A 23,443-nucleotide genomic window follows, 5' to 3' on the forward strand; every position below is an offset into this window, starting at 1 on the left:
GTGCGGAGCTCCACTGTCGGCTCGCACTCAGCAGCGATAGTTTCTGTGTTTGGTCTATTTCTTCTGTGGGCCGTGAGTGAATCTGGCAAGAAAACACACTGATATTCTATTAGAAACAACATAAATTGATATTATATATAATATAAATAATCTGATTTTGATAAATAATATCCCATGTTTGCCAACCCTTTTGAATTCTCTGCCCCTCTCCTCGCTGTTCTCCTGTGTGTGTGTGTGTGTGTGTGTGTGTGTGTGTGTCCCTCCACACATATCATTACACAAGCCGATCCTTTTAACTTCATTGTTAAGAAGAACCAACGCCCCGCAGAAACACATAAAAAGCTTTAGGTTATAAATTCATGAGGTTACTATAAAGATCAGCTCTTTATTGTGATTAGAAAAGAGCAGAGGAGCAGAATCGCTGGCATGCTCGCAGGAGAAATGACCTAGGGTGGCGCTTTGTGGCGCTTCCGCCTCCTGTGTGTCCCTGGCTTCAGGCGACACAGAGGCTTCTGATAGCATCTTCATCCATCCATTTTCATGGCAATTTTTCAGGCCTTCTCCATTCTTAATTGCGCCTACAAAGGTCTGATTAGCTCAATATTTAAGTTGCTGAAATAAATCTGAGATATGAGTAGTGGTTCAGAGGTTTGAAACCAGGCTAGTAGCCTATGACTTAATATTATATCGAAGATGAGGGATTTATAACAAAGAATAACTAATGCAGATGTAAATAGATTTGGAGGTCATCCTACAAAGGTGTGTATTGCATATATATCTAGTAGACAGCAATGAAAATTAAAACAATGAACAATTCCATCATGTCATCGTCATCATCTCAGCTTGCTTTCACAAGTATGACAACCAGGGTAAAACATCTGTAAACTAAAGGCATTCTTAGAGTTACTCTGAAGTAGGACAGTGCTGCATAGTACATATTTCCTGGACAAATTAGTTAAAAAAAAGAGTTATCTGGCTTCTCTGTGGAAGAGTCATCCATTACTACTGTACAAAAGTACCTTGTTAGTATGTCAGTATTGAGAAACCATCCATCTACAAACATCAGCTTTACAGGAGGTGATAAAAAAAATTGGTTGTATCCTTTTGCATGCATATATTTGATACTTTGCCCCTGGCACATGAAACATTTTCTATGTTTGGTTGTCTACTGAAATGGAAACAAGACAAAATGTGAAGTGGTGGAGATTCTGCAGAGTTTGTTAGCATACAGGAAGCTTGTTACCATTTAAGGACCTCATTATGGGCCTTGTTGGAAATAATGACCTGCGGACAGGAAGCAGCTGGCCTTAACAATGGCTTTGCAACACAAAGCGAGGATAACAAGCTTCAGACACAAAATCTGAGTCACCTCACACTACCTATGTTCTCATCAGAAACACTGTCAACTTCCGGCTGTGCCATCATCATTGGGTTGTTTATGTATTCTTCAGTTGGAAATTACATTAAACCAATGCTCAAATTCTGGAGAAAATTGAGTGAATCATGGAGTTTGTTGGTTTTTGAACAATTTTGATGTTAATGCTTGACACCCCTGACATCAGCATTGTTCACTAATACTGTCCATTGCTGCGCAATATTAACAGTAAAGTAGTGAGCAATCAGGTTCAAAAGGCTGAACTCTGCAGTGCAGAGCAGATGGCAAACAGAGAGAAGTGGGGTATAGTATGCGTGAAACACACTAGTTTGTATTTCCTGTCGTCTGACTACATCTAAAGGCAAAACTGTTTATACCTGTTTTGAGTGGCAACACTTGCAGTATCCCCATTTGTGACAAAATGCAGTATAGTTTCAGACCCTGTTTTCTATCTGCCACTTTGGCTGAAGCATTCTCATGCCTTTAAGGCCGAAACATACTTCTTCAGGCTGCACATAGTCGAATGTGCAAGGAGGTCATTCAGACACCTCCTGACGAGAGGGTCCACACAATGTGTTCTTGGCGTCTCTCTCTCTTTGACGTACGATTACCCATAACAACCTTCTCTGTTTGGGTTTGCAGAGACTTTTATGTGTATCTTTACAGAAACATAATTCCAGTTCTGTGCTCTTCAGACCACAGTCGAACGTGACTTTGTCTATGGCGCACATACATATGTTCCAAAGGAAGTAAGGTGGCAGAAGTAAACAAAAGCACACATCACTCAAACAAAACTAGTGCCAAGGGAGGCTGGCTGAGCTGGAGCACAGCAGGAGCAAGAGTCAGTGTTGGAGCACAAGCCATAGATATCTGTACACACGTCACCTACTGGGGGCTGTGGCGTACAGTAGGTCCATGAGTTGTAATGGAGATGGATTCTGCACCTCCGGACTGGGTGTTACTTGCTGGTTGGTATCCAGCTGGTCTATAAACCACATTCTGGTCTGTCAAGTCTCATACCTTCAGCTCACACAACCTCAAATAAACATAAATAGTCACGGGTATGTAAAATCACTTTCCTAAAATATCAATAAAGTCAATGAATGTGGTGACATCCATTTACCTTAAATATATCAGACATCCCATCATTTATGTCCTAAAAGTTGAATGATCAACACAGAGCTGAATACATGAATACGCATTCTTGTTATGACATACCCAGTTAGTATTCATTTCCCATTCAATTTCAGATAATTGAGCATGTAGGACCCCGCAATTATTACATTTGTAGGTATATCTTGACATGAAAATGGCAAAAGAGGAAGTGATGAGTCCAGACAAAAGTGTTCTTTATAGATGAAAGAAAAAGAAAAAAATGTTGATGTAGTTTTCTTCCCTATTTTTTTCTTTCCCACATTGTTTGCTCTCTTCTTTGTACCGTTGTATTTTTGCACTAGTCTCATAATCTTGGTCTGTATATTTATTTGGTTTCACTCTTTATATAATGACTTTATTAATGGTTAATAAGTAATTTACTAATGCTTTATAGATCTGTTGAAACAAATTTGTGGTTTTCCAGGTGGTGAAAAAATCCCTTTGGCCACTATTTATCCTTTGTATATGGTAATAATGCAGTTCTAAATGTTCGTAATACATTAATACAGTTGTTAACAAATCCTCAGCAGACAGAAGGGCTGCAGACGTTCAAGGGATATGGACATACAATCCAATCAGTCATGGGGAGTTCTAAACTCCTTTAGGTTAGAAATGTTGATGGAAACAAGAAACAGATTTGGCAAATTGTAAAAGCCAGTTTATTTACAATACAATCAATATCAGTATATAGAAGACAAATGTGGAATGAATATTCTTGATGCTTACTGTAGATTTTGGAATGAAAATGAAAGTTTTGGTCCATATAGCCGCTACTATACCTGTGCTTTAAATAAAAATGGCCGCACACAAAACAAGTGTTTTAGCAGCTATTTTTCACAAAGTAATAGTGATCTAAATGCTGTGACCTTTTATATAGAAATTACAGATTCATCCTGTTAATATAATCCTGAACCAAGTAATCAGTCATTTACAGTCTACACCTGTTTGAAGCAGAAGTCTTGAGCATCAGGTGGAGTAGCACCAAGTATCATAGAGTACAAACAGTATAAACATGATCATATATGTGCATGTTAGAATTACATGTATTTTTACATTCTATAAAACCTTCCTGGGTTCCAGACCCCCTGTTGAGATACAGAATCAGTCTAACGCTTTGTTGTCTCACTGTAGTTGGTCACTGCTCTCTTTAGTGATACGTGTAGTATCACACCAGTCAGAGACTTAAGCTCATTAAAAAAATATTTCAAAAGAAGGGAGTAATACTACATGTCTTATAACATAATATTTTGTGATATCATGCATGCACTAATCCACACCAGTTATCTATTTTTTTTTTTTTCATTTAAGTCTCAATTAGATTAATATTTCAAGTGAGACCTGAGATTAAAACACTGTCCTAAATTTTGGTCCCCTCTTTTGAATCAGTACTTTGTTGATGCAGTCACCACAGTAACGGTGTCACCACAGTGACGTAGTTACCATAGCGATACAGCAGCTGCCACTGTGATGCTGGAGCAGTTACAAGCTAATCAGACTCTCCTCTTCGGCCTCTGGCTTTGCAGTATTGGCAGCTGCTATGTCAGCTGGGAAAAAGCTCTCTGCAGGTGGAGCTGGGGGCGGGTCAGCGGGGCAGCTGCGGCCCGGCTGTTTGTTGGGTTGATCAATAGGGTGATAGACAAAGCTGTAGGCTCCAGGTTGGCAGCTGTTCTTAACACTGATGGCCAGCTCTGTAGGGGCCAGGGGCTTGGGAATACCATCCATATACACACTAAGCACATAGGAGTCTGGGGGAAAAGAAGCAAAGAGGAGAATAATAATAATAATAATAATAATAATAATAATAATAATAATAATGTAGTGATAATATATAATAATAGTAGTGCCACAGTGACCCCGTACAAAGAACTAATTCTTGACACCAGAAAACTTAACAAATTAACAAAATATTACTTGTTTCTAGAACTGAGTATTAGCACTAACATTAACAATAACATAAACATATGATACCTAACATAAACCTAGCAGAGATTGCAACCTCTGCTTGATAACATCGCTAGGAAGGTTTTCATGGTGAGATAAAAAGATCAATATCTATTCAATAAACATTTTATATTTAGTTTATTTGTATACTTTTATTATTTATTTTATAATGTTTTTTCTGACATTGCCTTTACTCTTTTTTAAACTTTGCATTTATTGCTTTTGCTATCAGTTTTGCTAATTAAAGAGGCACTGCACCGATTTTACACATCAAGATCAGTTTACTTATCATGGGACGTGCTACTCAGCCTGTGAAAATGACTGTATAATGTCTTCTGTGGCTCTGAAATAGCTTTGTCACATCTGAGAAAATAATCCTGATGATGTATTGTATCGAGTTGAACTGAATAAAACAAATGAAAGTGTAAAAACCTAGTGTTGACAGTAACATGACAGTGTCTTTCAGACATTTACCTTGTTCAAAGCGTGCAGCACACTGCTCAGCTAGCTGCTGGATTGTCGTGGTGGGGAGGACACCCAGAGTTTTTGGGTTGGTTCCAATCTCAGGACAACACACTGTCAGAAAGTCCTATACAACACACATAGTTACACACATCTCAGCTTGTTTCTGTATTTCACAGTTTTGATACTTCTGTGCTTTTCTGTTTTCAGTTTTCCTTTTTTTCTACATATAAGCACTATGCATTTTACATCTGTCAGTGTTTTATTTGAAAATTTTACATTTTGTACATACTAAGACTTTACCGAATGCAAATCCTCAGTGTCTATCATGGGAGTCACTCTGACCTTTCCTGGCCACACAGTGTGACATTGTTGATTATGTCTTCTGTGTGTGTGTGTGTGTGTGTGTGTGTGTGTGTGTGTGTGTGTGTGTGTGTGTGTGTGTGTGTGTACCCGAACAGATCCTTGGGCCATGCGCTCCTGGTTGAGCGTGCGTCGTCTCTCCCAGCGGTGGATGGAGTCCTGAACCTCTCTGCTGAGCTGCCGTGTTGCTGACCTCTGCTGGTTAAAAGTCTTAATGTGCTCCAGAGCCCCATAGGTGGTGGTCAGATAATAGGAACCTACACACACACACACACACAATGTCACTATGTCAACAGGGAAAACTATTAAGTATTTACTGAGTTGAAACTGCATGTTTCAGTGTATATACTATATACAGTATATATGTGTGTGTGTGTGTGTGTGTGTGTGTGTACCTTCTCCTAGTGCTAATGATGGGTCCATCAACTCCATCATATATTCAACATCCATTTGCAGGGCGGACAGATTGGATCTAGCCAGGACGTACATCATTACAGGCAGGAAGTCATCAGCACCATGGGGCCGCCCTAAACACACACACACAAGCATGCGCATATATAAATATTTTGACAGGGGAAACTCCAGAGAGTTTATATACTTCTTAATGTTATGTAATCTGCTTAAATTTGAGTTTGTACTTTACATGCAGACTGGTATCCACATATTGTTAGAGTGAGTCTAAAAACAGCAGATAGTCGGTGTTTTGTGCCAATTGAATGTGTAGTATTTTTAAGTATGACCAGATGAGGAATGTTGAGAATAAATGGCTACTCTCAGTAATTGTTGTTAGGGTAGAAAAGCCTCTGAAACAGCTCAGCAGCCACTGAGGCAATTACAGGATAATGCCACATTGAATTTTCCTTCACTTTCAAGATTACAAGATTCTCTTGAGTCAGTTGCTTTAAAGACATCATCATTAGGCGACCTGACTGCGACTGAGAGGAATGGGGCCATCACTAGCCTCCAGGACTGGCCTGTGAGGTGACTTTGGCATATCAGCCACAGTTGCCTATTTCCTATTTCTCATAGACAATCATTATGAAAGAAACGGCTGTAGAGTGATGAATAAATGTTTCTGAAATAAGTCTAGTATTATCACAATTTGAACCATTAGGTCCAATAAAACTTCAAGAGCTGTATTGTTTTCGTATTATTCATGTTTATGGGGAGTCAGCAAGAAGTTAGCCTGAGACACCTGAGGAAGCCTGAAAAATGTATTTGGTGTATGCACCCAGTGAGCTAAATGTATTGCCATGAATGAAGCGTGGTATCCAGTTCTTTTAATACACTCATGGAACACAAGGACGAATCAACAAACGTGTCTCCTGATCAGGTATGGTGTGTTTACTTCTTGTTTTATTTTTGTGATTAAAAAAAAGTGATATTAGAATGGCATTAGGAGTCAGAGGTTAAAGGACTGTTAAACCTTCTGACCTGGACTGCTGACAGACATGGAGTCATAGATGATCTTGCAAGCCTTCAGCAGCAGTTCAATCTTTTTCTGGGGAGAATACTCCAGATGGAGGTTGTTCAGTTTGATGTTGATCTTCTCCATAGCAGAGGCCTCAGGGACGGCAGTGGTTATTCCTAATGATGTGGTCGTACTGCCTAGGACAACAGACTAACACACAACGACACACACCATTAGTATCACAACTGCTACTGCTACTACTAGTATGAATATAAATGTACTGTACACCACTGTATGTAGTCTCTTGCAGCTGCAGTGCACTTTCACTTGTTATTCTCTACTATTAGTATTACCACTGCAAAAGTGCTCAAGTCCAGTCCTACCTGATTCTGTGCCAGTTGTTTCAGGCTGCTGTTGCTGGTGTGCAGTTTCTCCAGACTCTGGTAAATTGGCTCCCTCAGTGGCTTCAGTACACTCTTACACAGTGCAGCTTCTACTATACTCTCTGCATGGACACAGACATGCTTAAAGCATTCAATATGTTTCAAATTTTCCTTGCTAAATGGACGACAATGGACAACAACCCCACTACTTACACCTTTGAAAATGATCACATAGTTGAATCAACACTTCTCTGACACTGTCAACAAAAACTCAACACTACGTATGGGCTTTACAAAACCTGAAACTACCGCAGGACTGATCTATTGGACTGTACAGATGTTAAAATAAACTGATAAATTATTAATTTGTACTTATGAGAATATTAAACATATTTCATAATATGAAATAGGGAAATAAATTGCATTCTCATCATGGGTGGACAGCATGTACTAAAAAGCTTCACTGAAAACCAGGCTCATTTAAGTTCTTTCAGTGTTAAAGGCTCTTTAAAGTGACAAAGGAAATAACAGTTTTACAAAGTTCCCCATATAGCTAGTCCCACATAACACTTTAAGAATTCAATTGAACTTGAATAAAACATAACATAATTTTAAAGTTACCCAGTTTGTCTTGTGCATACTGATGTTGTGGCTCCAGCATGGCTTGCAGCTCTGTACTTTGCAGAAGGTAACTCTTCAGTTGAGTCACCATCTGTCTGATCTCCTGTAACAGCTCAGTGGAGGAGGAGTGGTTCGACATGGTCTCCAAAGTGAACGCACGATGCTCTTTTACCTAAATACAAAATATGAATGCTAAACTTGATTCCATTTGTATTTTAGACTTGTAGTTGATGTTGTTATCCAGAGAAAATCCAATCCAAATATATTAGCTGATTGTTGAATTCAAAATCCAAAACAGATGAGGATCTTTCTCCCTCAGTGTACTCACCAGGTTACCAAAGTAGCTCAGAGGGTCCCTGGCCAGCTCTACGATGCGCTGTGTGAGGCGGCGGTCATGGCTGATGAGGCCGGTTAGGACGGTCGACAGGCGATAGCGGGCTCGGTCCAACATAATGGTGGTGGGGGTTCTTCTTACTGCTGCCTTGGGGCTGCGGCTCTCTGCAGGGCGACTGTAAGGAAATATACAGTAAGTATTTTTCTTTAGTTTTTCTTCATCTTGCATTCGTCTTACGTTGATTAGTAACCCTCTCCACCACAGTGTTTGTTTCATGACGCTTTTAGAAACATTCAAATATAGAAACTTTCTGTACAGCATGACACATGACTTTGAATCCTTTGACCAACATTGTGGTACCAATTGATTATGAGGTCCAGTCTTCACTCCTCTGAGGCCTTCTGTACAGGGAAGTGGTGTCATATTAAGATTCATTTGTATGTGTAGCTCAAAATGTTTTGATGATTAAAACTCAAATCATCTGTACAAAGTTTTTTTCTGTTATGAATAAATACCAAGCAACCTTGTATGTTCTGATATTTTGCATGCCTAATGTAAGAGTACTTGACAATGTATTTGTAGTTTCTGGCCTAAGAATGTAGTTGCCCTTCTGTTTTTGTACATTGTGAACGGTAAATGGTAAATGGACTATTTGTACAGCACCTTTCTAGCCTTCTGACCACTCAAAGCGCTTCACACTACTTAGTGGAATCTTTTGATTTAACTTTATTTATAAGTGGGCTTCCACAGAAATCAGGGTCATATGCTTCGATATATACTGTATATAAAAAGCTTATTCTGTATATAATATAGAATACTGTTTGGACCTAATATTTCTATCTGACTTTCCCACAAACACCACACTTAGGCTTTTATCTTGTACACAAGGTTAGGGCTTGGGCAAAAACATGATACTGCGCTATTATGATACATTGCTAATGCACTTTAACCACTTTTGTGACTTTTATTAATGTGATTTAATATGAGAGAAAGATGTATCCTCCATTTAGTACACAGATATTTTAATTGGAAAACTGCTCTCTGTTCGTTTTGTTTAGTTGTATGGTAGTTTCAGATCTTTAATAACTGCAAGTTTGCCCTACATGTTTGTACGTGTGTTAAAAAGGCTAAGACTATGTACTTTTACTGGTTCAGTTCAATACAATTTGTTTGTTAATGTGAGATGGGTAATACTTTTTAATGCACAAATAAATAATGAATGTAATCAGAATCAGTACTGGCCGAAATACTTTATTGATCCTCGAAGGGAAACTATTTGTTACAGCAGCTCGCCTTTACGTCAGTGCACACAGGAGAAAGTATTAATGCATCTTTCCTCTGGTTCCAGACTGACATGCAAATCTTTCAGTCACCAGATGAACACTTTGATTGAACAAGATGGCCTTTGCTCTGGCCCCACCCACAGGACAAACTTTACAAATTTGTTTTGCCTCACTAGTGGTAACGATTCAAGAATACAGTAGCAGACTTTTCTCTCCATTTTCTATCATTTCAACATGTTTTTTTTCAGTATATAATGAACATTACAGCTTTACAGGGCTGTTTGAGTGGCTTTTGATGTTTAATCTTGTTGATAAGTGTCCTAACTCCAACATTTTACTTAACCTCTTCAAAAGAATTTCGTAACACAAAACATCCATATTTATTATCCAGTTTATTTTATTGTTTATTTTATTGCTTTTGTGTATTTTATTTCTTAATATTTCGTCATTCACTGTGGTATTTTATTTATCTTGTTGTGAAGCACTTTGTAGTTTGTTTTGATAAGTGCTCTATAAATAAAGTTTTATTATTGTTGTTATTATTATTATTATTCCTGCCCTGTAAAGGTAGGTAAACTGATCTTGATGCTACATTTTACACAGTTATCCGTTCATCAAAAAACTTTAAGCAGTGTATATTGGATTGCTCTTGAGTGACACATCTTATCTAAGATATGTTTTTCTGTGTGTCATGCTCTGCTCTAGTGAAATTTTGTGTACCACAATGTGAGGTCCTTATCCAGTTTTTGTTGTCCCGCTCAACCTCTTGCCAAAGAATTCTTAGCCCTTACTGAATCATTTAATCTTGTTTAGTCAATAACCAGTCCAACACATATCAAAAACCACACCCTGGACTTGGTTTTATCCTCAGGTCTCTCCCCCTAATCTTGAACTGAACGATGTTTGTGTTTCAGATCATAAATCAGTTCTATTTGATGTACAGCTCTCTCCCTCCGCTCCTACACAAACTGCTCCTGTATGCTCTTGCATCCTCAACTCAACTACAGCTAGTCTGTTCTCCACTGCATTTAGGGCCACACCAACCACCTGCCAAATTGAATCCTCCTTGTCCTCTTCAAACACTGATGAATTACTCACTCTATTCAATCAATCCTGCAGCCTCATCCTAGACTCAATTGCCCCTTTCACAAGAAGAGCCTGCAAACCAAAAACTTTTCCGTGGCTCAATGACCAGACAAGATCTGTCAGAAGGGACTGCAGAAAAGCAGAGCGAAAGTGGTGGAAAGATAGGCTTCAAGTCTCCTATGAGATTTATAACATCTTTTGTCAAAATACCAACTGTCTGTTAAGGATGCAAGAGCAAAATATTTTTTCCAGGATTATTGAGAATAACTTCCATAACCCAAAAATCTTATTCAGCACCATTAACTCTGTTATAAACCCCCCTCCTAGACCTAGTCTAGATCCCTAACCAATCAGCTGTGAAGACTTTAAAAAATAATTTTTAGACAAGGTAGAAAATATCAGATTGAATATCTCTCCCTCTGATAAGGCTACTCTCCACACAACCGTCCACCATCATTTTCTGCCCATTTCCCTTCCCCAACGTGATAAAATAATTTCTTGATTTTGTTCCAACTAAGTTGCTGAAGGAGGTTTTTGGGGAAATTGGCTTGAGCATTCTTAATATTAAAAACCTCTCTCTTTTTACTGGGAATGTCCCACCTTGGCTGAAACATGCTGTAGTTCAACCCCTTCTAAATTCAATTGAATTCAATTTTATTTGTATAGCGCCAATTCATAACAGAAGTTATCTCACTGCACTTTTCCTATAGAGCAGGTCTAGACAGTGCTCTTTATAATATTATTTAAATCCCACCATGAGCAAGCACTTGGCGACAGTGGCAAGGAAAAACTTCCTTTAAGAGGCAGAAACCTCGGGCAGAACCAGACTCAGGGTAGGCCGCCACCGGTTGGAGAGAGAAGAGAGAGAGAGACAGAGGGAAGCACAATGCGAATTCTATCTAGAATTTTAAAATAATAATAATATAATGGCAGTGGTAATATTAATAAAGTAATAATAATAGGAATGATAGTGATAGGAATAATAACGATAATAATAGTAATAAGACTAATAATAACAATTGTAGTAGCAGTTGTCGAGCAGGAACACGAGGCAGCAGGTGGCCCACAATCACAGATCCAAACTCTGCAGCTCCGGAGGCAGAAATACCTGCTGAAAGCGGCAGGAAAGGAGAGAGGAGAGAGATGAGAAAGCACAAAACTACGGGAGACAGAAGATGTCGAGTTAGTAACATGCATTAATGGGATAAATGCGTACAGATGGAGAGGGAGAGGAGGAGAGAGGAGCTCAGTGCATCATGGGAAATCTCCCGGCAGTAACAAATTCTCCCCACTCAGCGACACACCCTCAGAGAAACCAACTCTGATTATTGGCAGCTCTATTTTGAGAAACGTGAAGTTAGCGACACCAGCGAACATAGTCAAATGCATTCCTGGGGCCAGAGCGGGCGACCTTGAATCCTATTTAAAACTGCTGGCTAAGGATAAACGTAAATACAGTAATATTGTTATTCAGGTTGGCGGTAACGACTCCCGATTACGCCAATCGGAGGTCACTAAAGTTAAAATTAAGTCGGTGTGTACATATGCAAAGACAATGTCGGACTCCGTAGTTTTCTCTGGGCCCCTGCCAAACCTGACCAGTGATGACATGTTTCGCCACGTCTTCATTCCGCTGGCTGTCAAGGTGGTGTCCAGCAAACGATGTGGGCTTTGTAGATAATTGGCTGACTTTTTGGGGAAGACCTGGTCTGATTAGGAGAGACGGCATTCATCCCACTTTGGATGGAGCAGCTCTCATATCCAGAAATCTGGCCGAGTTTATTAGTGGACCAAATCCATGACAACTCAGAGTTCAGACCAGGAGGCAGACTTGCAGTCCTACACGCTTCTCTACGCTTCCAGAGCAGTTACCCACCCAAAACTCCTTAGTGATGGTGTCTGCCCCCCGACCACTTAAATTAATAAAATCTAAAGTTAACAGAAGAGAAGTTATAAATAAAAACCTAAACAAAAACGCTGAAATAGCACAACAACATAGGAGAATTAAATGTGGACTTATAAACATCAGATCTTTCACACCCAACCTGGAAAACACGACAGCCAATTCTATTTGTTATAGTGTACTGCGCTCCTGGTCTTTATTCTGAGTTTTTATCTGAATTCTCAGAGTTATCAAGTTTAGTCCTACAGCAGATAAAGTGGTTATTCTTGTGGACGTTGAAAATGCCTTAGTACAGCGTTTATCTCATTATTAGATTCAATTGGCTTTTGTCAGTGTACATGAAGCCACTCACTGTTTTGACCACACCCTCGACCTTGTTCTGGTATATGGCATTGAAATTGAACATTTAATAGTCCACAGAATCCTTCTTTATCGGACCGTTATTTAATAACTTTTGAACTGCTATTGCTGGTCTACACACCATTAGGCAAAAATTCTTACTCTAGATGTCGATCTGATAGTGCTGTGGCTAGATTCAAGGAAGCGATCCCATCTCCATTTAATTCAATGTTATGTCGCAATATAACAGAGGACTCCTATGCAAATCGTAGCCCCTCTCAAATTGACCATCTAGTTGATAGCGCTGCAGGCTCACTGCGAACGACACTCAATTCTATCGCTCCTCTGAGCTTCTTTAATAATAAAATTTGAACTATTAGAGAAAAAATTCATCAAGTCCTGCCTTCAATATCCTATTTTATTTTGTAGTGTTCTCCTCTCCTCGTGTGTTTTGTGGTTTTACTTCCTGTCTTTGTTTGCTTTCCCTCCTGTTTAGATTGTTGGCCCCGCCTTGATTAATTGCACCTGTGTCTCATTATCTCCCTTACCTAAGTGTATTTAGTTCAGGGTTTTTCCTTTTTTCAGTGTCAGTTCGTTGTCATGATCATTTGCATCGGCAGTGGTATGTGTCCCACATGTCAGGTGTCCCAGCCTTGTTTCCTGTGCTTCTCCTGAGTCTCTTGGATTTATCTCTGCGGTTGCTTGGACCTCGCCTTGACTTTTGGATTTCGTTTATTGCCTGCTCCTTGTCTGATTTGTTTGCTTGTCTTGGACTGCCTTCCCGATTTGGACCTCTGCCTGCCTGCCTGACTACCCATGTAAGCCTTTCCCGCAATAAATTGATAAACTGCATCTGCTCTGCCTCTAGTCTGCATTTGGGTCCTATTTCTTATGTTCTCTGCTGTCTTGCGTGACATCCACAACACTAAGATCCTTAAAAAGCAGTCGCCAATTTTCTGATGTTAAACTCTGACAAAACTGATGTTATTGTACTTGGCCCCAAACACCTCTGAGACACATTATTTAAACATAGTTATTCCAGATGGCATTGCCCTGGCCTCCAGCACCACCGTAAGGAACCTCAGTTATCTTTGATCAGGATCTATCCTTTAACTCCCACATGAAACAAACTTCAAGGACTGCCTTCTTTCACCAACGTAACATTGCAAAAATCAGGCACATCCTATCATCCATTGTTCTAGTGTTAAATGGCTATGAAGCACTGCACAGAGCATGCACCATGTTACATCTTGGTAACAGTAGTTTTCACAGCAGTAGCTCTAAACTGTCCAGACACAAGTTCAAGAGGATGATTGAGACACCATAATACATACATTTTACAGATATAATCTAAGCAGCTGACTTTGATAGCTGACCACCACTTGCTAACAGGATTATCCACTTTGCACACTATGCAGGTACCCCAATGTTAATTAGGCAAACAACAAATTGCTTTTTTTTAATGTTGAAGATCAGACTGAAATGTCACGCAAATGTAGGGAATGAAATGCAGGAAAAGTGTAACTCACATGGGCTCTTTCCAGAAATGCTTTAGCCCTGTTTGAGAGGAGACTATAGCTATGTAATGTATGTAACAGTCTAAACCAGAAACTGTATGTGGCAGCCTTATGATTTCATATTAATAGGTAGATTGTACAGTATGATAGATTTTGTTGTTCTTAAACTGGAGACCCTGTTTGTTTTATGGTTCTTTTTTTGTATGTGCACAAATTTTGATGGAATTAAGACAGATTTACCAACATGTGAATTTGTGTGCCCCAAAACATTAGCTCTATTAGCACTATGCGCAATCCAGAAATTTGATTTTCATTGGGCTATGTGGCTACCAATTCTAACCCAATCAAAAGTGTTCTATAGTGTATAAAGCAAAATAACATTAATTTATTTTTAAACTGCCACAGAGTAGGCATGACAGAGAGGGGAAAAACAGTTTTGCTTTAAGAACAAGATAAAAAAAAAACAAAATTGTCACTCGCCATTTCCTTTTATAGCATTAAAAACACATACTGAGGATGGCTCAGGTTACATTTACTGCATTTGCAAAGGTGTTAATATTGAGCCACAATTCTGAACATCAATGAAATTAGTTATTCTAAATTAGTTATTCTAAAAGGGGGTCGCACAAAGAATATCTGTCTTGCATGATATTTAACCAGGAGGCACAAAAAACACTCAAAATGCCTGATAACATGTAACATTTAACATCTCGTTATGCTGTATCATGAGATAGACAAGAACTCTTGAATGTATTCACTTTGAAATTACTATAGCAGCATGAGCTGTAGCTGATAATATACAGTACCCTTAAATATACAGGAATACACTAGGCATGGAGGGTCTAAGATGCTATTGCATTATGGGAAATGTGGGATCCCATGTTTTTGCTATGTCTGACCTTTAGGGACTAAAAGAATATCTCAGCCTTAGCTGCTTCAATTTAACCACTCTTTTAATCTGTCTCCTTCACGTCCCTCAACATCATGGAAGCACAATACTAAACTGCTGGAATACTCACAATAGTTCTCTTGCTCATCCTAAAACTAAAGCTCACAGCCATTGGTTCTAACTAACCAGACGTGGGTAATATACTGATACTCTGCAGACAAACCTCTCTCATTCCTATGATAAAATGATTGATAGTGGAGATGAAGTTCACAATAAGTGCCCAAGAGAAATGCAGTAAGGCTAAATACCACACCATGCCTACAACCTAACTGGGGAAAATAGTGCAATCAAGGCAAGCAACATATTAAGTCAGCAGGAACAGGTCAACATCAAGTTTCTATATTCTAAGCATTTTCAAACTTATACTTAAGTGCTGATAGTAAATAGGGCATAGTCTTGGGAGATTATTATATTGAGAGAATATTTTAAGACTATCTTGCCAGACTAAACGAGATTCTTCCAGGCTGTTGGAACGCTTTTTCCTTTCAAGTTTTCGCGACGTTTGCTTTAATTTGCGGGTTTGGGGGTTATACCATGGAGCTAATCTTCTTTTGTTTTATTATCTTCTTTTTTAGAGGGGCAATAGAATCGAGTGTCATTCACAGTGAGCCTACAGCGCTATCAACAAGATGGTCAGTTTGGGAGGGGCTGAAATTAGGATAGGAGTCCTCTGTTATAGACAGCATTGAATTAAATGCAGGTGGAATTGGTTCCTTAAATTTAACTACAGCACTATTAAATACATCTAGAGTAGGAGTTTTTGCCTAATAGCGTGTAGTCCAGTAATAGGAGTTCAAAAGTTTTTAAATAATGAATAAATGATAATGAAACTGAGTGGGTTTATGTACACTTTCACAAAAACCAATCTAATGAGATAAACGTAGTACTAAGGCTGTCATTTTCAACGTCCACATGAATATTGAAATCACCTACAGTAATTATTTTATCTGTTTTAAGAACTAAACTTTAAAAACTCTGAGAATTCAGATAGAATTGGCTGTCGTGTTTTCCAGGTTGGGTTAAAAGACTAAGAACAAGGCTTTCGGATGAGTTATAATTTAGTTTAGGTTTATCGTTGATTAATAGGCTTGAGTCAAAGATGGCTGCAACTCCACCTCCTCGGCCGGTGCCTCGAGGAATGTGAGTATTAATATGACTGGGCAGAGTGGATTCGTTTCGGCTCGCATATTCTTCATGACCCAGCCAGGTTTCAGTAAGACAAAATAAGTCAATATGATACTCTGATATTAAATTGTTTGCTAGTACAGCTTGAGATGACAGAGATCTGATGTTTAAGAGTCCACATTTAATTCTCCTATTTTGTTGTGCTCTTTCAGCTGTGGTAACTTTGTTCAGGTTTTTATGTATAACTCCTCTTCTGTTAACTTTTGATTTTATTAATTTAAGTGGTCTGGGGGCAGACACTGTCACTAAGGAGTTTTGGGTGGGTAACTGCTCTGGAAGCGTAGAGAAACGTGTAGGACTGCAACTCTGTCTCCTGGTCTCAGCTCTTGAGTTGTCATGGTTTTGGTCTACTAATAAACTTAGCCAGATTTCTAGATATGAGAGCTGCTCCATCCAAAATGGGTTGAATGGCGTCTCTCCTAATCAGACCAGGTCTTTCCCAGAAAGCCCACATCGTTTGCTGGACCACCTCGACAGCCTCCCTGGTTATTTTAGATCGAAGCGCTGCCTTCAAAACAGTGGACCACGCAATACTTATTGATCGCCTGCGTCACTGGGTTGGAGTCTCTGGCACAGCTCCTGACTGGTTTCACTCTTACATCACAGATAGGACTTTCTATGTCACTGTTAACAACGAATCCTCTACCTCCACGTATCTCTCATATGGTGTCCCTCAAGGCTCAGTCCTTGGCCCCCTCCTATTTTACATCTATAAGCTTCTGCTAGGCCAAATTATTCAGAACCACAATATCTCATTTCAGTGCTACGCAGATGACACGCAGCTGTACCTCCCCATCCAACCCAATGACCAGACTGGACCCTCTAACCTCGCTAAATGTCTGGATGATATTAAAGGATGGATGGCTAGTAACTTTCTACAATTAAATGAAAATAAAACAGAGAGACTATTTAGCTTCCCAAACTCCTCCAGCACCACTGCCCTGTCCCTCAACCAGTTATCCAATCACATCAGAGCTCTGAATGCTCTCGCCCGAGCTACATTTCTGAACTTCTATCCCCATACAATACAGCTAGGCCCCTCAGATCTACAGATCAAGGGCTGTTGACCATTCCACGTACATGTCAGAAACTTTTCGGTGACAGGGCCATCTCAGTAGCAGCTTTCATATAAAATAAGCTGCAAATGTTAGTATGTCTGACTAACCAGCTTACTACCCTATGCGTTTCATGTTTTAATGCGTATATTCAGTTTGCGCATAGAAAAGAGTGGAAATTTGAAAAAAACTTGAAATGTGACTGAAAAGACAGATTTTACGCTTGGCTTAAGTGGAAAAATTGGTTTATCGATAAAAGCAAAATGTGCAATGGAAAGGATTAGTGAAAAAATCATGACGGATACTGAAGCATGTGACTTATTTGTCACTCAAGCTTCCAATGAAGAGGCAAAAAGTAGCGGCAGATGAAAACATTTGTTTGGAGCACTGAGGAGACTGAAACCTTCCTCAAATTAATACATGAAACAAACATAAGTGCCATATTTCTATCACGTTTTCTACATTGTTTTCTACCGTTTGTGGCTTCTTGTTGTATCCTCTTCTGCTGCAATGGTTTAATGGCACCAGACTGGAAAATTAATGCCACCAACTGTTTATCTCAATGAACCAACTTCTGATATACGCCCGGTAGTGGATTAATTCATATTTTCTTTTGCTGATTTTCTGGAAATTCGGTTAAACTTCCATCCCAATGTAGGGCAACAATGGGATGGAAACCTGGCTATTGTAAATTAAACAGATGTGCAAACAGATGGGGCGAAAGAATCGGTCATAATCTGTGCTCACGTTCACTTCTTCCATTGGAGTGAATAGACTTATGACCCAACGCTAGTCTCCTAAAGGGGCGAGGCAGTGACGAAACTAAGCGGCAACATCCGGGGCTGAAAAATGAAGCCCACGCCGAAGTACCAAAAACTGCAGTTCATCGAATGGCCACTTGAGGCTGGCTCCAAAAGCGAGTCAATCCTCATGGACCCCTATGTTAAAATGCCCAACTTTACAGCAGAAATAAAGATGTTTACAGCCTGGTACAAAAAACGGTTTTGGTCTCTATAGCTAATTTCCCCTTTTATGACAATGGTGAGGGTGGTGAATTTTTTTTTATAACTCACCTGTTTTAAATATATTAAGGTTTAAAGCTATGCATAATTAAGGACGTGGCCGCTTTGAGTGACAGGTGGGTGCCCTCTCAGGTGGCTAGCCTCTAGGTGGTTCAGTAAACAGGCTTCATTTGGCCAGCTTCAGCTCCACCTCTTTGCCCTTTTTTGAGCTCTGAACGGCTCTTCAGAAACCTATGGGTGACGTCACGGACACTACGTCCATGTTTTATACAGTCTATGGATGAAACCCACAAGTCACAGATACAGAAAATTACTCACTAAATTACTTAGTGAACTGCCTCCTTTCTAAACCATCTCTGGCTATGTTCGGAATTGCATACTGACGTACTATTCATACTAAGTATGATGTCAAATTGTGTATGTAGTACGTTCCAACTGCATAGTATGTGGATTTTGTGTATGCGAGAAATGTACGGATGTATACTAGATTAGCAAGAATTTCTGAGTATGCGCTGTGAGCTTACTGGACATGCTCAACTGCCGCAAAATGGAATGCATCTCTTCAGACTGCGCAATGGCAATCATGTGATGCAGTCACATGACTGTCTTGCTTGAGTAAACTTCAGTGTGAACAGTCTGCTGGTAATGGCATACTTAATCGTTCATTTAGTAGGCAGTATGCAGTACATACTGATTGAGTATGTGATAGGCAGTACGTTAGTATGTGATTTCGAACACAGCCTCTGTGTAGACCTACTTGGGGTTTTGCTCGTGTTCCTGGTTCAACTCTTCTTCTTCCTCTGTGCTGCTGGTAGAGCAGGAGTCAGGGTCGGCTCCTAAAACAGTGCCCCCCTGTGGTGAGTACAGCGACACATCCAGCCGCTGAGCCAGGGAGGGAGGGGGCACTCTTATCCCAGCACTCTGATTGGCTAATCCTCCTCCAGCCTGGTTGGGGCACACAGGTGTGCCCGGGGAACATGGCTTCCTCCTTGGCGGAGGGACTGGACGGGACGGTTTCTTTACTGATGGCGGACACTGGGAGCTGGATTTTTGTTTGTCCTCCTTTTTATCCATTTTCATCTCTTTTTCCTCCATCTCATCCTCTTTCTCTCTCTTTTCTCCGTCCTTTTTTACCTCCTCCTCTTGATGTTGGCTACTGTTCTCTTGTTGAACCCCCTCACCCAGCAGACCTGATTTACTTCCTGCTTTCTCCTCTTCTCTCTCTCCTCCCCCCCCTCTCTCAGTTTTCTTTGCAGGATTTTGTCCCTTGTCTCTCTCCCTCCCCACTTCTATCTCTCGGTCAGAGCTTTTCCTGGAGGGAGTGCGACAGAGAGGAGCAGGAGGCAGAGGGGGAGTGGCTCGGCTCAGCAGGGGGACAGGAGGCCTTGACGGAGGAGGTAATGTTGACATTGACTTCCTCTCTTCTCTCTCCCCTACTCCTCCCCTCCCTTCCTCTTTTCTCTCAGCTGCTGGAGTTACAGAAGATGAAGTGTGAAGCAACGAGGGAGAGGAGAAGAGGAGGCCCATCCCAGACCCTGAGCCCAGGCTGGGGGGTCGGGGTGGAGGGCGCTTATATTTAATCTCCTGGTTGGGTGTGGTTTTAGTCTGACTTTTGACTTCTGGGATGACCTTCCGTGGGGCTTCTCCATTCTGCAGGGAGGAGGTGTTGTTTTGGTTGGTAATGATATCAAACTTAGAGATAGAAGTGTGGTTCAGGTCTTTGTTGAGGCTCTCCTCCACTGTAACTGGGTTGACATACAAGTACTGTCTGTTGTGGTTCTGATCCAAAACCAGGTCTTGGTTCTTTGCCTGCTGGTTCAGATCAGACGTCCAGAAATCTGCAACACATGCAATCACTGTTAAAAAACATTCTTTGACTGTTTGGCTGAGCTTGATTACTGTCCTTGAAAATAGCTGTGTGAAAAAAAGCTTTTAGCACCTGGTCCACTTTCTGGAATTTATTTTTGAGGTTTCAGCCACATCTAGTGGCATTCATGACAACTGCTGGCTGTCAGTCAGCTTCATATGAGAAAGGTATCCATCGATCTAGGTAAGGTATTACTCTAACTCTCGGAAACGTAATTCCAAAATGGCAGACTATTCCTTTAAGAAAGTTAAAATATAATACCATCTAAGATAGGGCTTGGTATCGTTTAAAATATTACGATACCAGTACCAATACCAGTACCGACAGATACCGACAGGGCTGGGCTGGGAATGAAAAAAAATGAAAATTACTTTTTGACCGGCGAAACAACACCACCGACACAACCCAAGCCAGACTTAAACAAGATTACTGAACAATACTTATAACAATCACTTTAGTAAAATGTAACAGTATAATGTTAGTATATTCATATAATAGTATACTATATACCACTAGTATAATATTAATTCCACTTGGCCAATACAGCATTTTAATATATATAGGTTTTGTTCCTTCATTAAATCCTTGTTAGAGAAATGGCCTACAGTGGTGATCAGTCTCTAATTTGTTAATGCTAAGTAGCCTACTAACTTGTCAATAGTCATAATCATTCGAGTTCAACATTTGAAAGTTTGCTGCGAAACATCTTTTTAATGTCCCGCCCCATCCAGGCTGTGATTGGTCAGTTCATGAAAAGTGACATTGACAAGCGCATTGACTTTATGGAAAGTTGAACATGTTTTAACAAAAGGCACCAGATATAACTAAAAAGCCAGGTAGCCAAACCAAAACCTTGCTTATCTTATCTCTATTGCTTATATCGTAGAAAAGGTTTCAGTCGTAGTCATCTGGACACTGTTTTCAGAATCAAGACGTTTCGGCTCCCATCCGGAAGTTGAAACTGAAACCTTTTCTACGATAGAACACTCCTGGACGAATGAAGGACTACACCGTCTATTGCTTATCTTATCTCTAACGCTTCAGCTGCAAAACCTTGACTAACAGTTGAACTGGTATCGCTGGGCTCACTGGGCTGCTCTCTCTGCTCTCTCTCCTCTCTGCTGCCAGTGCCTTTGCGCTGACTAGGCTGAGATGATTGACTGGTAATAGCGCCAAATGAATAATTTGTTATTTTAAAATATTTGGCTGCATCAGCCTCAAGGGACTTCAACCTCTTCTTGCTCATATTTTCAGCACCACCTTTACGTTTTTTAAATTTTTTCTTCGTCCATCTTACTCCACTCTTAGTTATCCATGTAATGTCACCACAGAGATGGGAAAGGGGCAGGCCCAAGTAAAGTTAGAATGAACTGGACCAAAAGTAATTGGCTGGGAGAGAGAGGCTGACAGATATAATAGCCAACTGCAGTGTGCCAGAAGCCCACTCACCTGGGCCAGTCAGCCACACTGGTGCGTAATCCAAGTGGGCTGACAACGCATCTCTCTTGCTCTTGTTTTTATATAATTTTGGCACTGTTTTTGCAGATGCGCTGTTAATGACGGCACTGAGACCAAAGGCCGGAGGAAGGGGGATTAGCCAGCCCAGTGTCAAGAAACAAACCAATGGCCGCTCTACTTGTTTTAGGGGTGGTTCAGACAAAAAAAAAGAGACAGTTGTCTCGGCCAAAAAGGCACGTCGGCCCACTGGGAAAGTGCCCGGTATGCCAGATGGCCAGTCCAGCCCTGGATACCGATACCAATAGAGTACTTCTTTTGATACCTTTTTTTCTACTTAATACAAATATCCACCATGTGAATGGAAGCAATTAGTTGCGTAAAATGCCACCACTCAAAATACACAAATACATTTTGAAAGTGTTTCTTTAATGTGTGTGCACAAGATAAGTGTAGCCTATATACAGAGAACCAGCACAACAGAACAGCCTTATACCAGCGGTATTGGGCCAATCACACGTTGCATTAAATTGAAGAATGCTTGCAGTGATTGCTTGAGAGAAAAAACATACAAAAAGGATCGAATGCAGGTATCATTTGACTGGAGAAGTTTCGATACTACTCGGTACTGGGTTACTTCGGTCGATACCTTAGAGGTATCGAGTACCGATACCCAGCCCTAGTCTAAGAGGACATGTATATTAATACTTTTACAGTGCACCTAGGCACCTTTTATGTCCATATAACCTGTAAATGTGATAAAATGAAAACATTACACATCCTATATATATGGTGGATATTAATGCTGTGGTTGTGCTGTTTTCTCTTCATATATGTTTATAATTTGTTTATAATTTTGTCATCATGATTGTCCATACTGTAATTTTACTATGCTGTTCTATGCTGTACGCATGATATCTACTGCATGTCTGTCCGTCCTGGGAAAGGGATCCCTCCTCTGTTGCTCTTCCTGAGGTTTCTTCCATTTTTTTTTTTCTTGTTAAAGGTTTTTTTGGGGGTAGTTTTTCCTTATCCGAATTGAGGGTCTAAGCATAGAGGGTGTCGTATGCTGTACAAATTGTAAAGCCCTTTGAGGCAAATTTGTGATATTGGGCTATATAAATAAAACTGACTTGACTTACATACTGTATTTTACATTGCTTGTCTCAGTGCATAATACTTTTCATATTCACTGTGTTTTTCAAGTGTGTACATTCATTCTGTATCTGTATGTTTTCATACATGTTGTCATTCATATTTATTTTCATTCTATATTCTCATTTAAACATTTCTGCTAAGTAGTGTTATTGATGCGATTCCTTTTATCTTCTATCTTTCAGTTGTGTATCCTGCTCTTTGCTACAGCAAAGAACTTCAAATGCATTAGTGATGTAGATTTATCTACCTGCACCCATAGCAGAGATGACCTCCAGCTCCTCTCTCTTAGTTGCAGTGCTAATGGCCTGGGGTAACCTCAGTGGGATGGCCAGGATGTCCCTGATTGGTGGATTCAATTATAAAAAGCGAGCATTAAAAGTTAAGCAGGGAAGTTTTAATAATATGACATAACACAATCTTGCTGTGTTTGTGGCTCTGTCTCTGTGTGTGCAGGTTTACGTAAATGTGTCGTATGATTTCCATGGTGTGATGTGTGTGTGTGTGTGTACATGTATGTATGTTTATTTATTTTACATATACAGTATGTATGTTTATGATTGTTTAGTTTATATGCATGAC

At 40.0% G+C, this 23,443-nt stretch overlaps 1 protein-coding gene across 1 annotated transcript in view; it reads right to left on the minus strand.

Annotated features, from left to right (window-relative positions):
- Window positions 1-3,166: 3,166 nt before the first annotated feature.
- rin3 (Ras and Rab interactor 3) overlaps window positions 3,167-23,443 on the minus strand; it is a 28,561-nt gene continuing 8,284 nt past the window's right edge. Inside the window, exons 5-14 of the mRNA XM_044166431.1 lie at window positions 23,112-23,203; window positions 19,142-20,222; window positions 8,040-8,220; window positions 7,712-7,883; window positions 7,091-7,212; window positions 6,731-6,917; window positions 5,692-5,823; window positions 5,387-5,553; window positions 4,946-5,060; window positions 3,167-4,275 (exon numbers count right to left, since the gene is read on the minus strand). Coding sequence (XP_044022366.1) covers window positions 4,010-4,275; window positions 4,946-5,060; window positions 5,387-5,553; window positions 5,692-5,823; window positions 6,731-6,917; window positions 7,091-7,212; window positions 7,712-7,883; window positions 8,040-8,220; window positions 19,142-20,222; window positions 23,112-23,203 — 2,515 coding nt within the window. The 3' untranslated portion in view covers window positions 3,167-4,009. The remainder of the gene's footprint in view (window positions 4,276-4,945; window positions 5,061-5,386; window positions 5,554-5,691; window positions 5,824-6,730; window positions 6,918-7,090; window positions 7,213-7,711; window positions 7,884-8,039; window positions 8,221-19,141; window positions 20,223-23,111; window positions 23,204-23,443) is intronic.

This window comes from Siniperca chuatsi, linkage group LG15 (genome assembly GCF_020085105.1).
Source record: "Siniperca chuatsi isolate FFG_IHB_CAS linkage group LG15, ASM2008510v1, whole genome shotgun sequence".
NCBI lineage: Eukaryota > Metazoa > Chordata > Actinopteri > Centrarchiformes > Sinipercidae > Siniperca > Siniperca chuatsi.